At 39.8% G+C, this 21,817-nt stretch overlaps 1 protein-coding gene and 1 long non-coding RNA gene across 3 annotated transcripts in view; one reads left to right on the top strand and one right to left on the bottom strand.

The window, feature by feature from the left end:
- Positions 1-743: 743 nt before the first annotated feature.
- The window catches only part of VPS36 (vacuolar protein sorting 36 homolog), a 24,053-nt gene continuing 2,979 nt past the window's right edge, over positions 744-21,817 (top strand). The window contains exons 1-12 of one of the 2 annotated variants that reach the window (XM_042442764.1): positions 744-967; positions 3,263-3,331; positions 5,852-5,922; positions 7,425-7,539; positions 9,154-9,243; positions 10,498-10,584; positions 14,912-14,944; positions 15,210-15,290; positions 16,193-16,327; positions 17,912-17,977; positions 19,511-19,575; positions 21,346-21,430. In XM_042442764.1, the coding sequence (XP_042298698.1) occupies positions 872-967; positions 3,263-3,331; positions 5,852-5,922; positions 7,425-7,539; positions 9,154-9,243; positions 10,498-10,584; positions 14,912-14,944; positions 15,210-15,290; positions 16,193-16,327; positions 17,912-17,977; positions 19,511-19,575; positions 21,346-21,430 (993 nt within the window). In that variant the 5' untranslated portion in view covers positions 744-871. The remainder of the gene's footprint in view (positions 968-3,262; positions 3,332-5,851; positions 5,923-7,424; positions 7,540-9,153; positions 9,244-10,497; positions 10,585-14,911; positions 14,945-15,209; positions 15,291-16,192; positions 16,328-17,911; positions 17,978-19,510; positions 19,576-21,345; positions 21,431-21,817) is intronic. The other variant, XM_042442773.1, reaches the window with a different exon arrangement.
- On the bottom strand, positions 4,545-5,904 carry LOC121917106. The gene is made up of 3 exons (XR_006100960.1): positions 5,811-5,904; positions 4,870-4,935; positions 4,545-4,708 (listed from the first exon to the last, which is right to left on the bottom strand). It is a non-coding gene; the product is annotated as an uncharacterized LOC121917106 (long non-coding RNA).

The raw sequence follows: 21,817 nt of genomic DNA, 5'->3' as shown, positions 1-21,817 counted from the left end.
TGTTCAGTATATACCCAAACACACCAGCGGTACTTTATTTATTTGTTGTTGCATTCTGGGATTTGAAGTTGAAGGGAGGCATTTAGAATCTTCAGCCAGAGCTAGCTCTTAAACCTCATTGAACTACAAATCCCAGAATGCAACAGGAGGCAGCTAGGGCAGTCAAAGGGAAATAGCAGCACTATAAGAATGTAGTACTGTAATGTCCTTATAATGCTGCTCTTCTACTGTACTTTAACTGCTTCGGCTGCCTCCTGTTGCATTCTGGGATTTGCAGTTTAAGGGGAGGCATTTAGAACCCTCAGGCAGAGAGCTCTTAGGCCTCACTGAACTACAAATCCCAGAATGCAACAGGAGACAGCCAGAGCAGTCAAAGTGGAAGAGCAGCACTATAAGAACATTGCTGCACTACCACCCTCTTACAGTGCGGCTCTTCTACCATAACTTCTCTGGCTGTCTCCTGTTGCATTCTGGGATTTGTAATTCAGTGAGGCCTAAGAGCTCTCTGGCTGAGAATATAGAGCAGAGTATATTCTGAGAATATAAAGAGATTACAGCACTGCACTCTTGTGGTGGTGCTATTCTAATCAACTGCTCTGGCTGCCTCCCGTTGCATTGTGGGATTTGCAGTTTAAGGAGGTGGCGTTTAGAACTCTCAGGCCTTCTCTGAACTACAAGTCCCACAATGCAACAGGAGGCAGTCCAAGTAGTTCTGTAAATCTTATTTTCTCCTTCAAAATGGCGGCGCGTGACGTCATCACGGGGGCCAGCCAGGCAGCTGGGTCTCCTTGAGAGAGAGAGAGGGAGGCTGCCAGTGGCAGCGTTGGCCTCGTTGTTGTTGTTGTTGTTGTTGTGTGAGGCGGAGGGCGCCATGGACCGCTTCGCGTGGACCAGCGGCCTACTGGAGATCCACGAGAACCTGGTCACGCAGCAGCGCGGGGTCCGCCTCTACGACGGCGAGGAGAAGGTCAGGCCCCAGCAGAAGAGGAGGAGATGGGCGAATAAAGAGGCAGATTAAGTCCTCCACTTTAACTGCCCTGGCTTAAGGCCCTGGGATGCTGGGATTTGTAGCTCTCTGACAGAGAAGGCTCAATGTCTCACGAAACTGGCACTTCCCAGAGTATATAACTGTGTGTATGTGTGTGTGTGTGTGTATATACACACACACATACATACACACATATATTCTCTCTCTCTTTCTCTCTCTACACACACACACATATGACACAACAATTTGTGGTGGCACCATTGCTCTCTGACAGAGAAGGCTAAAGTGTCACAAAACTGGCACTTTCCAGAATATGTAACTATATATTGTATATACTCTCTCTCTCTCTCTCTGTGTATATATATATATATATATGTATGTATGTATGTATACACACACACACATACAAAACACAGCAATTTGTGGTGGCACCAAAGCTCTCTGATAGAGAAAGCTAAAGTGTCACAAAGCTGCAGAATATATAACTTTATATACTAGAGAGAGAGAGAAATAGAAAGTAAATATAGTTCATATATATGTGTATATATAGATATAGATATAGATATATGTCTGTCAGGGGTGCTTTGTGTCTTCCTGCATGGCAGGCGATTGGACTGGATGGCCCTTGTGGTCTCTTCCAATTCTATGATTCTAGGTCTCTGACAGAGAAAGCTAAATATCTCACTAAACTGCAATCCCCAGAATCCCATAGCAATGAGCTCTGGCAGTTAAAGTGGCATCAAACTGGATTAGTTCTGCAGTGCGGCAATGATCCAGTTTGACACCACTTCAGTTGCCATGGCTCAATGCAATGTAATCCTGGGGTTTGTAGTTTGTTGTGGCACCAGAGCTCTCTGACAGAGAAGGCTAAATCTCTCACAGAACTACAAATCCCAGAATCCTATAGCATGGAGCCGTGGCAGTTAAAGCGGTGTCAAACTCCATTGTTTTCCACAGCACAGATGCAACCCTGTGAAATTCATGGGGTGACCCTATATCCACAGGCGACTTGCAGGCATATAGCCACACAAAGCTCAGTTGAGATCTCTCCTCTCATAGGGTCATGCTGTAATAAATTTAGAAGCCATTAAACCGACACAGAACTCTCTGTGGGTTTTGCTGCATTGGATTAACACTTTAGAAATCACACTTTTTTCCTTGGTTGGTGTTTGATTTGGCACTTTTTTCCATTTCCCATATTGATGGTGGAAACTCTATCCCTGGTTTATTTCCTCCTGTACTTCTGTGAAGGCTTTCATGGCTGGGATCCATAGATTTTTATGGGGTTTTTGGGCTATGTGGCCATGTTCTAGAAGAGTTTAGTAAAAATGGTTGATCTGCAAAAGGTTTCACACACATTGTTCTTTTGAAATAAGCAGGTCAAAGAGAAGGTTGTTGTTGTTGTTGTGTGTCTTCAAGTCATTATTGACTGCATTTAGGCAGAAAAATGATAATGCATAGATATAGGATGGGGGACACCTGGCTGAATGAGAGACTTATACATGTGAAAGGGATCTAGGAGTCCAAGTAGAGCACAACTTGAACATGAGTAAACAGTGGGATGTGGCAGCTAACAAGGCCAATGCGATTCTAGGCTGCATCAATAGAAGTACTGTATAGTGTCTAGATCAAGGGAAGTAATAGTGCCACTCTATTCTGCTTTGGTCAGGCCCCACCTGGAATACTGTGTCCAGTTCAGGGCACCACAATTCAAAAAGGATATGGAGAAACTGGAGTGTGTCCAAAGGAGGGCAACTAAAATGGGGAACGGACTGGAAACCATGCCGTATGAGGAATGGCTTAGAGAGCTGGGAATGTTTAGCCTGAAGAAAAGAAGGTTAAGAGGTGGTATGATAGACCTGTTTTAGTATTTGAAGGGATGCTATTTTGAGGATGGGAGCAAACTTGTTTTCTGCTGCTCCTGAGAATAGAACACAAAACAATGGATGCAAGCTACAGTAAAAGAGAGTCCACCTAAACATTAGGAGGAACATCCTGACAGAAAGGGCTGTCCGACAGTGGGACACACTTCCTCAGAGAGTGGTGGAGTCTTCTTCTTTGGAGGTTTTTAAGCAGAGGCTGGATGGCCATCTCTCGGTGCTGCTTTGTGTGTTCCTGCATGGCAGAATAAGGTTGGACTGAATGGCCCTTGTAGTCTCTTCCAACTCTATGATTCTATTATTCTGTGTACAGAAATTAAGTTATAAGATTGTGTTGTAGATGTTTGAACTGCATATCTTAAAATATACAGTATATCTTTTTCTGTCTCTCTAGCTGAAGTTTGATACGGGGACATTGCTCCTGAGTACACACAGATTAATCTGGAGAGATCAGAAGAACCATGTAAGTGCTACCGTTCTGTTGTGCCCATGTCATAACTTCCATGTAACATGTGATAGAACAATAGAGCTAGTTTGTCTGTATTTGAAGTATGAGCAAAATCAGCCACATACCAATTTTATGACACTTTTCAGTTTGCTAACTTCCCAAGTCCGATTGTAAATTAACTTGGAATAATTAATTTATTCCTTTTCAATTTTAAGGCATTTTTACCATGCCCTTGCACAGGTTCCCAGGGTGGTTGAAAGAACTCTGAAAGGAACCCTCCTACCATGGGACACTGTAAGCCAGCTGGAAACACATATTTATGAGCAAACACTGCCTAGTATTTCACCACTAAAAGGTGATACTAAATGTGTGCTGTAGGGGACACTGAAGTCACTTCAGTGAAGTGCAGCTTTAGCCACTTCCTCAAATGTGCAATTCAGCAGAAAGCAGAAATAAATTACCCGTGTTCTGTCCTTTCCCCTATTTCAGCTATTCCTTGTAATTCTGGATGTTGTCAAAGTGATGAACTTTCTAATTTGCTAGAGTCTAGATTACTGAGTGCTTCCCAACCAGAGCTTGGGAAAGGTATTTTTGAGGACTACAAATCCCAGAGCTTCCCAGCCAGCATGGCCAGTGGTTTTGTAGCCCCCACAATAAAGCTTTCAGAGCTCTTTTCCTGGCCCAAGTTTCACATTCTACTGCTCAGTGCAGTTCTCTGGCTGCTTACCTCAAGACTGTGCTAAAAAGAATTGATTTCTGATGGTAAGACAATATGACTGATTATTTTCTTGCACTAGACCACATGTATACAGTGGTGCCTCGGGTTACGAAATTAATTCGTTCCGCGGCCGCTTTCGTAACCCGAAAAGCCTTCGTAAGCCGAATTGCCATAGGCGCTAATGGGGAAAAGCCGCGTTTCGTGCGAAAAAGCCGAAAAAAGCACCAAAAATTTTCTTCGTATCCCGAAAAAACATTCGTAACCCGGAACAATGATTTCCTATGGGATTTTTTCGTATCCCGAAAATTTCGTAACCTGGGTATTTCGTATCCCGAGGTACCACTGTATTTTTAGGTTCTAGATGGGATGATGATTATTGAACACTGAGTGAGACCTGGGATGATCTGTGATTCCCACAAGTTTGAGCTGAGCCATGTTTACAGTGAACTTGAGATGAATATAGTTCCCAAATTGTAGAGGAGCTTGGTATAAAAATTGTTTATTGGATTATTTATTGCCCCTTTGTGAATATATAATCTTTTTAAATAGATGGATTTGTAAAATTATGAGTAGAACAACCACAAGAGCAATAGACCTGGAATCACATTCTGAGTTAGTCATGAGTTAGATAATTCATCATCACAAAATTTCACATCTGCAGCTGTGAAGAAGATCTATGAGGGAGGAAAAAAGAACAAGAATTGCAAAGTGTTATATGTTCACAAGTCATAAATTACCACTATGTATAACATAATGATTTCATAACCCTAAATCAAGAGTGGGAATCATATGACCCTTCAGATTGTGTTGGATTGTATTTTCCAGCATTACTTACCATTGGCTGTGCTGGCTGTGGATGCTGGGAATTGCAGTCTGCCAACTTTGGGAGGGCCACACTTGGCTGTGAAGATAAGGAGTTAATTTAGGCTGATGGCATTGCTATTCAGGTCTGTGAAGAGGCTTGTTGTGATTTCTGCCACAAGCTCCTGCTACCTCCAGAGCTGGGACATACCTTATGCAGCATTAAATGTTCTTGGCATGTGTCTGTATATACCAGACATTGTATATACAACTAGACCTTCCTTTTGTAGCCATTTGATGAGCATATTATTTTTAGTGAGGATTAGAACTGTGAAACTCAGGAAATACCTGCCATAGGCATATCTTTGCAGTCAAAAGCAAAGTGCCATGTATGTATGTGCCTTCAAGTTGCCTGTCAAGTTATGGTGATCCCATGAATTTCATAGGGTTTTCTTGGGCAAGGAATACTCAGAGGTGATTTTGCCACTTCTTTCCTCTGAAATATAGCCTATAGCACCTGATATTCCTTGATGGTCTTTCATCCAAGTACTAACCAGAGCTGACCCTGCCTGCCTTCCAAGATCAGCCAGGACTGGGTAACTTTAGGGTATTTAGGGTAAATTGATATATGTGAATTTTAAGTTTAATCCCATTAAGATCATTTTTTTGTAAAGCGGAGATTGAAATCTAAGTGGACATGGGGCCTAGTGGTTTAGTTAAGAATATTTAAAAATATATATTTATCAGTCTAGCTAAAAGGTTCCATTATACCAATTAGTGTGAAGTAATCAAACAGTTTTTATGCTTGTGGAAATGCTTTTGTACTGTGTACACTAGGCATTTTTTCCTCTATTTGATGCTTTTTCTTCAAACAACTGTATATAAAAGCACAAAGATTTTATACATTAAGTACAAAGACAATATTATTGCAAAGAACATATTAACATTTTATAGTGTTTTAAAATAAAGAGTTACCAAAATATGTCTTGATTTTGTTCTCTGTTTTTTCCATCTAGGAATCTTGTATGGCTATTCCTCTTTCACAGATCATCTTCATTGAAGAACAGGCAGCTGGGATAGGGAAAAGGTAGTGTTTTTATGGCAAAATGTTATGGATTTTAGCTTCCTTAAACTGTGTGGGTTTTCCAGTATTTCACAAGCATCTAATGCATGTTACAATCTTACTTACCTTCCTTAGGACCTCTTTTAAGAATGAATGGAGAACAGGGTGATACTCTGAGAAATATATGTAGTATACTAAATGATGAAAATATTCCTGATATTTGTGCATCCCTGGCTCTTGCATTTCCCTTCTGCAGCCTCTCATATGGCTAGCTACTCAGCCCAAGGACCACACTAAAACTTGCTATCCAACTGTAGCTTTGTTCCATGCTGGCTAGCTGGCACAGACCAACAAATTGACAAGCTGATTTATCATTCGCCTTGGATTTTAGAATGTGGTTTGTCTATAGGTTACCCAAAAACTTGCAGACAACTAACTGTTCAGGTTGCACTCAGCAGTTGCTCCTATAACTTTCAAAGTTGAGCCATGTGTATAGAGCAAGAGTGTGAAGTATGAGATGCTTCACATGTTACTGGACTAAAAATCCCATCAGCTCTACCCTTTTCTCACTCTTGCTACAGAGGCCACTATTATTTTGTTGATTTATCTTACATTTTGTTAGGAAGCTTTTAAGTAAGTCTTTATGTAAAAACCTAGTATTGTTTCTCAACAACTGATATTGAGAGGCTTGTTGCCTTTTATCCTCCTTTTGATCCTAGTAGCCATTAATACCCTCCTTAATTTGTCTAATCCTCTTTTAAAGATGTCTTAAAATGGTGGTCATCATCAGATCTTATAACAGCAGATTTCACAGTTTAACTATGCACTGTATGGAGTAGTGTTTCCTTTGTCTTTTATGTATTTTTCATCAAGTGTAGAGAGCCAATGTGGCTTAATAGTTTGAGACTATGACTCTGGAGACCAGGGTTTGATTCCCAGCTTGGCCATGAAACCCATTGCAAGTCACACACTCTCAGCCTCAGGGGAAGGTAATGGCAAACTTCCTCTGAACAAACCTTGACAAGAAAACCCCATGATAGGATCGCCTTAGGGTTACCATAAGTCAGAAACAGACACACACAAGCACACAATACACATATAGTGAGGCAAAATATTGTGAGAAATATTTATTGATTTAAAATGCTTAATAACCAGACCTGTTCAAAATTTACTAGACATGTTCTCACATTCTCTTGGTTAATTTTTGACCTATAGTAGGTAATAGAAAATGAAATAAAATGTATTGGTTGGTTTTAGATACAGATTTTTTTAAAAAAACAACTGCACAATACAGTGGTATCCTTGGCATCCGTTGGGGTTTGGATGTTCAAATCCCATTTAAGTACTGTTCGTGGAAAATTGTGTCCCTTATATGAAATGGAAAAATTCAGGTTTCCTTTTTGTAATTTATACAGTATATATTCAAAATGTTTTCAAGCTGTGGATGCTTGAATCCATGGATAAAGAATCCTGTGGATATGGAGGGCCGACTGTAAATATTTTTCTTTCTTCTCCTATTCTTTCAGTGCCAAAATAGTGGTTCATCTTCATCCAGGCCCTCCCAACAAGGAACCTGGCCCTTTCCAGTGTAGTAAATACTCATATATCAAACTTTCCTTTAAAGAACATGGCCAGATTGAGGTATGTATATATGTCATCCTGAACAGTGGGATGGTGTTGGAGTATGTTTTCTAAATTTCCTGAATAATGATGTTTGGAGAGCTTTTGTCATAATTAAAAAGAGCAGTTTCAATTGGTGAAAACTGAATTTATCACACATTTTATTTTATTTATTTTATTTTTATGTATTAAAATATTTATATCCAATATCAAATAGACCACAGAACCCTTTGAGACTAACTGAAGGAAAGAAGCAGGTAGCATGAGTTTTCATACATTTCACTCTACTTCCCTGTTGCCAACTTTCCCCACACATCTATTCAGGAAGTGTCATCACAGGACCTAATGGCATCACCCATAATACTAGAGGGACTTTGTCTTGCTCATCCTTTAACATGATATATGCCATTCTGTGTCAATAATGCCCTTCAAATCTCTACAATGGGCAACCAGGACAGTCTTTGCCAGAGGATAAATGGACATAAATCAGACATTAGGAATGGGAATACACAAAAACTGGCTGCAAAACACTTCACTCTTCTTAGACTTTCCATATTGGACCTCAGAACAGTGGTTCTTGAACAAAAACAAAACAAAACAAAACCTGCAAATGGAGATTGGAAAGAGGAACAGCAGAATTGGAATGTATCCACAAACTGCAGTCCATTGACAGTGAGTTTAACAGAGACGATGGTTTTCTGGTACACTTACCAGTAGTTGTTGTCATTTTTGTTATATGTTGTCATGACATTCCAATTCATTTTTGACATATGGCAACCCTAAGGCAAACTATAATAAGGTTTTCTTGGCAGGCTTCGTCAGAGTGGGGTTGCCATTGCCATCTTCTGGGGCTGAGAGAGTGTGACTTGCCCAAGGTCACCCAGTGGGTTTTTATGCTCAAGCGGGTAATTGAACCCTGATCTCCAGAGTTGTAGTACAAAGCTCAAACCACTACACCACATTGGCACACTACACACATTATAACATAAGCTAACCCTCTAGCCTCCTGGAGACTCTCTTGGCCAGTTCATCATGTCTTCTTTCTGATTCCTGTACTACATTCCAATATTCATTCATATGATTATCTACTCACTTTGTCTTTAGGTAACATCTTCTATCCTGCCTTTGTCCTCCAGTGACCACCATGAAAATTGAAGTCATCTCATTTCCATACCCACAAAGTTTGGCATTTCCATTGTCATTCTCTCACACACAGCCTGCTTATATACGTCTGTCCCTGGGCCTTCCATTCCTTCCAGGCTAAGGAAATGGTGGAACACCCTATGCATCTGAGGAAGTAGACTGAAGTCTACAAAAGCTCATGCTTCTAGCTTCTGTCTTTCAATTAGTCGCAGAGGTGCTACCAGATCCGTTTGCACTCTGATTCCCAGACTAACTAGGCTATGTCTTCTATTTTTCTGTGTTACATATTTATTTATTTATTTGTTTATGTATTTATTTCTAGTTACATGCACTGTATGGTTTTGATTTTTCATGATGATTTATGTGCTAAAATTCAAACTTCTTTTGTGTGTGTAACTTTATATAAATATTTATATTTACAAAGGAACTAAATATAATTTAATCTTATTTGATCTTTGATATCACCCTCTTTTTTAAATCACCATCATAAAGTTCTACAGGAGACTGTCAGAAGAAATGACGCAACGGAGATGGGAAAACATACCTGTTTCTCAGACCATAGAGGTCAACAGAGGCTCACAGGTATTTAAGATATTTCTCATCATTGGACTTCTGCCTTTCTGAACAAAGTAGAGTTTGTTTAACATTCCATATTTCATTATTAAGGAGGAAGAGGCAGGGTGACGGCATCTTCATAGGGAATATGATTTATGTTATGTTTTAAATGTTTTAAAACAGTATAGTGCTGTTTTTAATTGAACTTTTTTTTAATGAAAACATGCAGGGGTGGTTGTGTTGGCTATTTAGTAAATTCAAACAAAAAACCCACCAAACAGTGATACCTTTATTGGCCAACTGAAATGCACAATATACTTGTTACAAGCTTTCAAAGCTCCATTGGCTTCTTCATCAGGCAAGATGTTACATACCAAACAGGAGAAAAATTAGAGATGTTAGTAAGATGCAAATAAGTCCAAGCCTAGACAATCTATGCTTAATGTTAACTATAGTTTATAAAATAACCCAAATTCAAACTGTTATTTATGAAGCAGACTTGCTTTAGTAATTCATAGTTCAAGTGAACAACACTTTAGGAGCCAATTGTAACTGAAAAGCAGCTAAGGAAAGCAAACTATCTAGAAAAAGGGAGGGTTTGAGCACTCCCAAAGACTGAGTAAGAGAGTTACCTCCCCCCCCCCCATTATCTGATAAAACTTGACCGCTGGTACTCATGTGTAGTTTAGCCTCTTCAGGAATGACCAGTTAGAAATGTACTAAATGGTCAAGCACTAAGAAATATTAAGACAGCTATTGTCACTGAGTCATCTCATGAATAATAAAGGCTGCTTCCAGTCTGTCCTGTGTGCATTTACTTAGAGGTGAACTGCAGTGAAAACACAAAGGGTATTTCTAACTACACATTGTACTTTCCTAACTACACATTGTTCATGAGTCTTCATATTTAAGGTTTCAATGATAATGCATGGGGAAAGTAATTTGCCTTCCCCCTGCCCTTGTTGAGTCCCCTCTCACTTAAAAACAGTTCTGGGGTCCAAAAATGAATGTAAACGTTAAGCTGCTGCACTAGACAAGGAGAGAGGAAGCTGATGAGGCTACAGTTCATCCACATAAGTAAAAAAAAGCATAGTTCAGTGTTGAACAATGTTCAGTCATGAAGGTGGTGTAAAAGATCTCCAAGAAGCTATGTTTGACAGCCTTCACTTGCTTACAGAATAATGATGGTAACAGACCTCTAAGCATTCCCTTCACCATCTTTCTTTCCTTCCTTCCTTCTTTCTTTCTTTCTTTCTTTCTTTCTTTCTTTCTTGTTTTCAGACAGGCAGAATACGAGCAGCAGGAATTGTTGGTATTGAGCGGAAATTAGAAGAACGAAGGAAAGAAATGGATAAAAACATTTCTGAAGTAAGTTATCTTGAAATACAGTTGGCCCTTCTTATACATGGATTTTTTTATACACGGATTCAAGCATCCACGGTTTGAAAATGTTCAAAAACAAGTATAAATTTCAAATATCAAACCTTGATTTTCCATTTTTTATAAGGGACACCATTTTGCTATGTCATTATATTTAATGGGACTTGAACATCCACGGATTTTGCTATCCACAGGGGATCTTGGAACCAAACCCCAGCGTATAACAAGGGTCCACTGTATTTGATGTTTCTCCTAATCGTTTTCAGGCATTCATGTTTTTCCTTAACTATAGGTATGGTTATCAATAGATAACCTAATCTCCAAACATAATATAGGGGTCAAGCAGCCTCAGGCTGCTCCAGCCATGCTTGAGCCCCAGTCAGCACCGGACCATGGTGACTGAATGGCGCAGTCCCAAAAGCTGCTTGCAATCCTGAATTGGCTGTCACTGAGCATTTTCCCCCCACTCCTTTTCTTGCCAGCTTCAGGCCGCCTTTGGTGCGTTCATTGTCTGCATGCCATACCCCCAAAGCAGCCAGAAGCTGCACTTTCTGGCCCTGTTTCAGGCCATAGTTATATAACATATATTCATGTTGATGAAACATTAAAAATTATTTTTTCAAAAGTTGTTCTGAAAAAGAAATGTTTTCTAATGGCACAAATATTATATTATCTGTGCCTGCATTCATTTGTGTTTCCTTGCCCCAGTTCTCAATTTAGTATACCCAAACTTCCTTTTGAAGCTTTTGTTAATGAAAATCAGTTTGAAGAGTTAATAGAAGAATTACCTCCAGCAAATCCTAGACTGAACAGTGAACTGGACAAGCTGACCTTCAAGGTTACCACTAACTTTAATTTCCGCACAAGTCATGAGTTTGCTTTTGGGTTTGATTGAGAGGAAGGTTGCATCTTGCCCCCTCTAGCCCAGTTTAGATCACAATCTGTTATCTGGTGGGTCCTCAGTATTCCATTAATTAATTAATTAATTAATTATAGTAATCCTGTAATGAAGGGAGGGGGTGCTAGGAAAGCAAAAGTCTTCCTCCAACAAGTGCTTCAGCTGCAACAGTTGTAACTGTCAACCATGAGTTTGTTAGTGTAGTCTCTTGCTGCTAAATAATGAACAATGCCCTTGTGTTCTCCATGTTCATTACTTTGGGGACATTGAAACACATTTTGTTCTTAGCAGAGTAGCAGAATGTGTGCCCCTTGAGATTATGTTGGCCTACAATTTCAGTTATCCTTGACCATGCTAGCCAAGGCTCAAGGAAGTTCAACAACATCTGAAGATACAAAATGCCTTACCCCTGCTAGAGGCTGGGCTATGAAAATCTGCTGTTCCAGGGCCATTCTCGCTGGGGAATTCTGGCAGTTGTAGTTCAAAACAGTAACTTTCCCAAGCTCTGCACTTTGAGTGATGTACAGACCAGCACCAACACTGTAGAGCATATTTTGACTACTTGGTAAGGGGTAAACCTGTGCATCTACAACCTTCCCCCTTCATTGCTTGAGGCAGAAATATTGCCCTGCTTTCAGTACAACAAGGAGCCAGTGTAGTGTAGTGGTTTGAGTGTTCAAGTATGACTCTGGAGACCAGGGTTTGAATCCCAGTTCAGCCATGAGAACCCACTGGGTGACCTTGGGCAAGTCCTACTGGATGACAGTGCCAAATGTCCTCTGAACAAATGTTGCTAAGAAAACCCTGTGATAGGTTCTCCTTAGATTGGCATAAATTGGAAATGATATTAAAGCATACAGCAACAACAGCATCACTGCAACATGGCTGGCCCATTGTTTTGCATAGAGAAAACTTACAGGCTACAGAAAAGACCCTAGTAGTATTGTAATAGAGTTAAAAAGAACAAGTGCCCTAGTTTAGTTATTAGTTAGGAGTCTGAAAGAACCCCTTTCCAGGCTGGCCACACAGTTCCAGCCATTTGGCTCCTGTCATTCACCTTGCCTTTTTACCTTTTAAAGATTCCTCACTGGATCTGGTATTCGTGCCTCAAGGTGAATGCTATTTTGGACATGTGGCTGTGTTGATCTGTGGCTTTAGTGTGGTATAGCATGACCAGTTCTCCTTATCAGTTCTTAAAGGTAACATTCAGAGTTATAGAAAACAAAGCAAATAAAGATTTATTATATAACTTCTAAAGGTCCTGAGGGGCCTCCCAGAGGCTTCCTCATCCCTCCCCAGGATAATCAGATAAAAAGAGAGAATTGCTTGCCTGTCTATCCCAGGACCCCTTTATAGCATTCTTTGAGCTGTGACTGGGTAGCTGTAACCTAGCTTACCCAGCTTCTCTCTTCACAGGGAGCTTCCAGGCACAGCAATTCTCTCTTTTTTCCTGATTTTTGGGGAGCTGAGGAAGCCTCTGGGTGCCCCCCCCCTCCCCATGATGTGTAGAAGTGGCTTTGCAGGCACATGCAGCCTCTGGACTTCTTGATTCTCATTCCTCTGGTTAAATTGTGGCACTTTGGGCAAACTAGCCCATTGCTTGATTAATCAATTATGCTTGCAAAGTATTGGATAAGATTGCAAAACAACAACAACCCTGTAATTATTTACATTAACTTTATTGCTAATTTTCAGAATGGCCTTCAATTCCTCTATTATTCTGAATATTTTTAATGAAACAAGTTAATAACCATATCTTACAGACAAGGATTCATTTTTGTTATATTTTTATAACAAACAAAAAACTGGGGACAGGACACAACCACAGCCCCATATTTTTTTTATCTCCTTCTCACTGTCTCTCCCATATAATGTACAGTTGGCCCGCCTCATACACAGGCTCCCCATACGCAGAGTCAAATGGATGGGCTACACCATTTAGATGAATGGCACGTGTGCCGCACCACACACGTAAGTGTGCCCCATTCATCTAAATGGTGCTTGAGCATGCACAGAATTTGCTTTATGCAGCGTGGGTCCAGAACAGATCCCCTGCCTAAAGCAAGGGTCCACTGTATAGGCAAAGGTAATGCCCGATAGGTCACTGTGTTCTGCATTTGTCCACCCTCTCTCCACTCTGTTTTCTTATATGTGGACTGTTTTCTTATATGTGGACCTTTTGAAGCACAGTGGTAGCTCAGAGCACAAGAGCACAGCACAATCGAGGAGGAGAAGAGGAGGAAGTATGTGGGCTGCTGTTTCCAGCAGCCGTCAGGTCATGTAATTCCACCCCATGTCTCTCCCACACTTTATCAGAGGATAAAAGAAACTGTGTTGTTAATGTTGGAAGGGGGAAACATTGAAACCCTGCTCATTATAAATCAGTTAATTTCAAAGCTAGTGCCCAGAATTCCAGAATGGATTTCCTGCACCTGCTGGTTGCTGCTGATAAAAACTGATTCCTTTCGCTCTTTATTTTTCTGAGGAAGTTCCTGTTAGGTGTGTTTACATTCATTCTCCTTTGTACTCAGGCCTGAATCAGTTAGAGAAAGAATTGTTTACCACATGTTCTCAGTTTGTCTAGTTCTGTTTTTCTCATTTAGTTGGATAGCTTTGTTATTGGTAACTATGTATAAGATGCAGAACTTTTACTCATTGCTAATGTAATGAGTTTGAAAATAAATAGGGAAAATGCTTTCCATAAAGGCCTGTTAAAGGATCTCAGATCGTTCGTTTGTATGTTTGTTTATTAGCTGCTTCCCCTTATGGATCGAGATGGAGAACAACAACAGATTAAAAACATATAATATTAGTTAAAAGAGCATATAAAACCAATATATATTAAAATCAATAGTTTAAAATTCATAATTTAAAAATAATCTGAATAGAGCTCCCGAAGGGACTGGTCTTTACTGCTGATTACATGCAGACAGGTTATTCCAGTCTGGTGGCAGCTGAAGAAACTGTCCCCAGTTGTGAGCCTAGTTTTTGGCTGACTGAAGTGTGTGTTCCCCAGAGACCTGAGGGTATAGTTGTATTATGCAGGAGAGGGTATCCCCATAGGTAACCTTGACCCAAAAACCACATAGGGCTTTAAAGGTAACAACCAACATTTTGTGTCTGGCCCAGCAAATAATTAACATATGATATGTCATATGCGTTTGTAATTTGGGAAATGATGAATGACTTGTTCCTCTGCTTAGAAGATGAAAACAGCTTCTCTCAACATGCAGAGGTGTACTCTTACAACCTTAATCTTGAAACGTTAACCTTAGATCACTGGAAATTATAATATCAGATCTTTGAGTTTAGGAGGAAAGTAATTGGTGAAAGAATTATTGTAGTTTTGCAATTATACTAGCCTTTTGGGGAGGCTATTCATATGTGTATATGAATAACTCTGTTTTATTATTCCAGGCTTTTGAAGATCTCAGCAAGCTCATGGAAAAGGTAATGTAACCCCTCCATGAGTATTTCTCCCTGGATTTACATCTGCTCCCAAGACAATGATGGAAGTGGCAGAAAACTGCATATCATGCTTTGATTGGGACTTGAGGGGGCACTTTCAAGTGGGTTAAAAATAGTGGTATGAGGGCCCCTGGACTCAGGTCTTCTGTTTCATCCATAACCCTATCTCCCAAACACTTAAAGGCTGGTCTTATTTTAGAGGCACATGGCTTTGTGTTACATCTTTAAGAGCTGTGTTGTGTCTCAGCAGGCTAAGGAAATGGTGGAACTGTCTAAATCAATTGCCAACAAGATAAAAGAAAAGCAAGGTGACATCACTGAAGACGAGGTTGGTTAACGTTTTAACATGCGTGATTTAAATACTGTACCATATGGAAAAACTTTACATGAACTTAAATTTCTAGGATAATATCCATGATGCTGCTAAATGCTAGATTAGTAATATGGTATAACAAGGGGTAGTCTGTAAAACTACATTTCCATATTTTAATCATATCTACGTGTGCACTGTGCATCATGCTATAGGAAGCTTTTAAGTTGTAGTTGAACACCAACTCTTTCATGTGCATAATAATGGTATGCGCTTGTGCATACTTTCTTTTGCGACAATGGGCAGCATCCACAAGAAGGGACATCCTCAAGAATTCTGTCCAGTGAGGGTTAATGAGTGAAAAGGTTCCTAGTAGTAGACCTTCTTCCAGAAGAGCAACTCTTGGTGGATAAAGGAAGATTGATTGTGTAGCCTGCTACACCTGCTTCTGTAGATGCAGGGGATCCTGTTGCCTTTACTTACTCCTCTATGTTAAATCTGGTTATTTTTCATATGCAAGCTTTCCTCACTTCATGTTCAGAAAATAGAACCAGCTGTCTGCTGGTTCATGGGATGCCACATGTTATTTTATTTTGGGAGAGAGTTTTAAAAGTGAACTAGAATGGAGGTGGGTCATATTTTTGCATTGGTCATCATTTTGGCAAAACGGGGACCTCTCCTTTCCATTGACATCTGTCTCTTACTCTCTTTTTTTATTTTACTCTTTATCTATTTTTTATTTTTGTTCTTATTCATCTGCACACTGGAAACTCAAAAACAAGATAAGGATCTGGGATTGAATTTACTGTACATACTAGTACCTTAGCTTCTTCCTAGAACACATTGTAATTTATTTTGCATTATTAGTTAAGAATTTTATACTACCCGTGTTATTATTTATACTCTGTTTTTTATTTCAGACAATCCGATTTAAATCCTATCTCTTGAGTATGGGTATAGCTAACCCCGTTACTAGGGAAACCCATGGATCTGGTACACATTACCATATGCAACTGGCAAAACAATTAGCTAGAATTTTACAAGCACCTCTAGAGGTAAAGTATTTATGAACCTCTCTTTTTAAAAAGTGCTATACAGTTGACCCTCCATATCCATGGATTCAACTATCTGTACTTGAAAATATTTTTTAAAAAATCCAAAAAGCAAGTGTTGATTTTGCCATTTTATATAAGGGCATCATTTTACTATGCCACTCTATATAATGGGACTTGAGTATCCACTGATTTTGGTATCCACAGGGGATCCTGAAACCAAACCTCAGTGGATACTGAGGGCCCACTGTACAATGCAATGCAAATATATATATATCATTTCAGTGCACAGAGGAGAAATATAATATACTGGCAGTCCAGGAAGGGATGAGTCTTTCCCTGCATTGTCTACTCTACTCTATTGGATACCCTCCATGTAAATTGAGTAAAAGATTCTCAGCCAAGAGGAATTAAACAACTGTCCTTTTTTTGGCACTGCCAGCTTACCCCCTCCATACCCCAAGGGAGAAAATGAAAATGAAAGAAAGAAGAGGGGACAAAGGAAAGCAGGGAGATTAAAGAAAGCGCATGAAAGTAAGCATGTGTAAATACAGTCACCCCTCCTAACTCGCAAGTCTTGGATCCGTGCCCTTAATTACCCACAGAGAAGCAATCTCTGCTGTTTCCAATGGTGCACTCACTTCGGCCGTGCACACAGTGACACACCCCATTCAAGTCTATGAGGCTTGAATATGCATGAGCCTCTGTTTGTATTGGGGGTGTGTGTTTCGGAACAGATCCCCCATGAAAACGGAGGGCCAACTGTACAGTCAGCCCTCTTTATCAACAGATTTTTTATCCATGGATTCACATATCCATGGCTTGAAAATATATTTTAAAAAAGGTATAAATTCCAAATAGCAAACCTTGATTTTCCATTTTATATACGGGACACCATTTTGCTGTATCATTATATTTAATGGAACTTGAGCATCCACAAATTTTGTTATCCACAGGGGATCCTTGAATCAAACCCCAGCAAGGGCCCACTGTATATGCAGGGAGGGGGGAGGATATCTGTTGTGGCCCTACTATATTTTTCTCTGGGCCTGCCCATAAATAGCATGAAGATGAAAGGTTAAAAAAAGGTTTCTATGAATAGATAGAAATTGTGTCCAGAGGAAGGCAATAAACAAGAGGAGACAACCTCTTCCAAAATATTGTATATTGGCAATGAGGTAAGCTAAGTGAGAATTTGAGGGGTAAATGTGTAAAGTTATTTTAAAAATTTAAATTCCTTTTAAGTCAGAAGCCATGAGCTAAATAGCATTGTTAGTTGACACAGATGTGGACGGGATAGTAAAGACGAACCAGGAAAATGCTGATAAGCTAGATTCATTTTTTTGCCTCAGTCTTTACTACAAAGGACTCTGGAGCCAGGTCCAGACTGCATCATAGCTTTGAAGAATACTTCAAAAGCTGTATCAGATGGCAGTTCAGAAGACACTGGCAAATTATTGCAGCTTTTGTGCCATTTTTAGTTAGGACATCTGCCTGAGAATGTTGACACTGGCAACTAACTAGTCAGATTTTTATGTTATATGTTTTAACTTGGTTCTGTTTTACTGATTGATCCCACATCAACAGGAACGTGGAGGAATAATGTCACTGACAGAGGTGTATTGTTTGGTGAATCGTGCTCGAGGCCTGGAGGTGAGGAGTTATCATCTTAGTGAACTTCTGACAAAACTCCCTTGATAAATTTGCATTTCACCAAATTGCATTGATGAAAAGCAAACAGATGAAAAGTCTCTTTTCCCCCCTTTTTATATATGTTTCCTTTAAAATCGGTAGGATGATGGTCATGCTATCAGCATAGTCATTTGGGGGTAAAATCCATCTAACAATCTACAGTACAAATAAATGAAAAGCGGAAATTGTTTGTTGTAGATACTAACACTCTTAACTGTACACACTTAACAGGGAATGTCCCATTGATTGGATTTACAATAGATTTTACTTCTCAGATGTGAAGGACTGCACTGAAAGATCTCAGGACCCTGCAGTATAACAGTGAATGGATTTTGCAAAATGAAAGCAGTTTAAAAGTCTATGCAGATTATTAACTTTGCAACTATAGAAGTGAAAGACAGGATTCTTCTTTGAGGACACAGGAGTGTCTACACATTAAAAATTGTAGAGGGAAGATTTAAATGTTGTGCTCTATTCATAAAGGAGGCCTGTTACATCAGAGCCAAAATAATTGTTAGTCATTCTGCAGCAGCTAAGCCAGCAAGTGTCATAAGGGATACATTTTGAATTGCACAGATGTGCACATTATATTGCCAGAATATTGTTAGGAACAGCCAGAAGCTCCAGAGAGAGCAGTTCCTTCCAACCACAGTATTATGCACTTTAAACCAAAGCCTTTAAGACTAGCACATATTACAATGCTTGGCTTGAAACAAATAACTAAAATAGCACATACTGTTTTCTTCCATGGATCCAGTGATATTTTGCTTTTCAACTGATTTTCCTTGATATTACAGTATATACCTTTAACAGAATAGTCAATATTTACGCCAGGATGGATAACAAATGGATCACAGGCCACATACTGCATTGCAAGGCTGTCTCTACAGTCCCTACTGTGTTGCCCTGCTGCCTTCAACAAAATCTTACACCAAAAGCCCTGCTTCCAAAATTAACAAGTGTACCTTGTTTTAAATGAGAAGCACTGCTCTTCCAGGCTTCTAAAATGTCAATTTTCTTCTTCTTTTGGCAAAAAATTAAGAGGGGGGGGGGGGAAGGCAGGTGTTCCACAAATGGTAGAGAGTTAGGTAGCCCTTTTTTTGCTAAACTGATGTGATTGTGTCTACCCTTTGTGGTCACTGTACTTCCTTGATGGTATCTAATTGTATTTTAACTCAAGGGCTTGCTTCTTCAGAACGTCTTTCTATTTGCATGTCCATATCCATGTGAAAAATGCATGAGCAGCACATGTACCTAATTCTTGTGTGTATGATTATTTCCATTCTTTCCTAAGATAAATGCACACTGAAGTTAATTTAAGAGGGATGGAAACTGTAGTACATGTAAGCATCACACACATTTGAATGGCTGTTCATATATTTTGCACACGATTACTGGTAGCCATAGTCAAATACAAAAAGTTCTGTAAGAGCTAGCCTTGAGAACAAGACATATTTGCAGTGTGATTATGAGAATGTATGTTTTCCCCATTAGTTGCTCTCACCTGAAGATCTAGTAAATGCCTGTAAGATGTTGGAAGCACTCAAATTACCTCTAAGGTGAGAATCCTTCAAACTTTATCCTTCAAACTTTAATTCTGAAAACACACTAAAAAAAGAATAGTTTAATTCACCACTACCCTAGCAACCTGTTGGACTTTATTAAGATCTGGGGAACTGATCTGCAGGAAACAAGGGCTTAGAGCTAGGAAGTGACAAAGAAAGCAACCAGACATGTGCAGTTTTGCTGCTTAATGGCAAATGGCAAATTTCCACTTAATGGTTATTTCTGTTTCCTGCTCACAAAACTGCTTTTGAAAAATGTTCCTGAAGATGTATCTCAGCTGTAGTTGTCAACTTGCTTAGCATATTTCTCCATTTCTGAAAGTTATGGGTTCAAGTTTTCTTCTTGCATTATATGTCCATCACTAACTCACTCATTAGAAAGTGTTAAACAGATGGCAGCCCAATACAAAGGAATGTTTCCAGTTAGATTGGGATTAAACTTCACAGACAGGCAGATTTATGGATTGAGAAGACGTCTCAGATGATGCAGATTCTGAGGGGGCTAAAGAAGGAAGCAGAGTAGGCAGAGAACTGTCATGTGAAGGGATAACAAATGGAGAATGAATCTTGAGGAAATGAACAGAGGAGGAAGAAAAATAAACAAGATGAGCTGGATGAAGGTGGCTGAAACAGATGCTGGGGGTTTGGGAATGGGCCAGGAGCACTCCTAGGAAAGCTGATTAAGACAGCTGAAGTAGTTAGTGCCTGAAAAACAGAAATCTGAAGAAACTGTGGGTGGTGTTGATATGGAGGAGCCAAAGAAATGTAGTTCTAGGACTGTGCCCTTAAGGAAGAAAGGAAGTAGGGAGACATGAGTTAAAACGGTTGAACAGGAAGTTATAGAAATCTGTGTTAGCCTTCCACAATCTAGGGCAGTGGTCCCCAAACTATGCCCTTTAAGAGATTTTGGATTTCAGCTCCCAGAAGCCTCAACCATGTTAGTCAGTAGTCTGGGATTCTGGGAGATGAAGTCCAAAATCCCTTAAAGAACACAGTTTGGGGACCACTGATCTAGGACCCTACAGATAGGCTGGGCTGCATCTCTCATCATTCCTAGCAAGCATGTGGATATTGTAGTCAAACACAGCAACTGGGGCCCTGTTTATTTCTCCAGATACTGGAATTCAGTTCCCATCAAACCTAATCAGCCTAGTCAATGGTAAGGGATTCTGGGATATAAACTTTAATATCTGGAGAGCCATGGTTTTCCTGCTCTGCTATAGATTCTAATAGGTAATCTTGATATTTGAGGATTTTGATATTCTGCAGTACAGTGGGCCCTTCTATGTGAGGGATCTGTTCTGGATCCCCTGCATAATGGAAATTCCCTGTATGCTCGTGCTCCCTTGCAAACATGTGCCATTTGTTGTATTGTCGTGCGGCTTCAGCATATGCTTGAAGCCGCATATGGTGTTCCCACATACGGCGCAGGCGCACTGTATTGTATTCTGACAACCCTAAAGATACAATGCAAACAAAGCAAAGCATTGGGGTAAAGTGGCATGGGCAACTGTGTAGGTCCAGGGCCCAGTTTCCTGCCAAAAATGTAAAAAGCAAAAGCAGGTAGCCCCAAATCCACTACTGGTTTTAAAAAGTTATTTTTTAATGTTAAATAATGGCAGATGGGGTGCAATTAATTTAAAATGGCTCCTCCTGGAAGTTTCCAGGAGAGGCAATTCCAACGTGGAATGAACTACCCCAGCAGTTGTTTGGGTACAGGATTCAGGTTCTGATTTGTATTTTTCCTCCCTTTCTTGAGTTAAGGCTGCGTATATTTGACAGTGGGGTTATGGTGATGGAGCTCCAGTCCCACAACGAAGAGGAAATGGTGGCTTCTGCTCTAGAGACAGTACGTAAGACTACTTTTTTTCAGTAATCAATTAAGGAAACTGGTTTTTGTTGTTGCTGGACTTGAACTGTAGAGCAATTCCTATTGGAAAGCCTCTGATCCATTTTTGCTATTATGCACCCACTGAGACCCATATATTTGTGTGTGTTAGAAGAACGGTTTTCAAATTTTTGGTCCTCACAAATGTTTTAGATTTCAGTGACTAGAAGCCCCAGCCAGCATAGCCAGTTAGGGACTCTAGAAATTGAAGTCCTATATGTTTAAAGGGCCAGTCAGAAGATGTCTACCAGCTTTGTGCTTGGCATATTTTGTGATTGGGCAGCATATAAATAAATCCTATTATTATTATTATTATTATTATTATTATTATTATTATTATTATTATTA

This window comes from Sceloporus undulatus, chromosome 1 (genome assembly GCF_019175285.1).
Source record: "Sceloporus undulatus isolate JIND9_A2432 ecotype Alabama chromosome 1, SceUnd_v1.1, whole genome shotgun sequence".
NCBI classification, from domain to species: Eukaryota; Metazoa; Chordata; class Lepidosauria; order Squamata; family Phrynosomatidae; genus Sceloporus; species Sceloporus undulatus.
The sequence above is the reverse complement of the archived record's forward strand: the minus strand, read 5'-3'. Positions and strand labels throughout refer to the sequence as shown.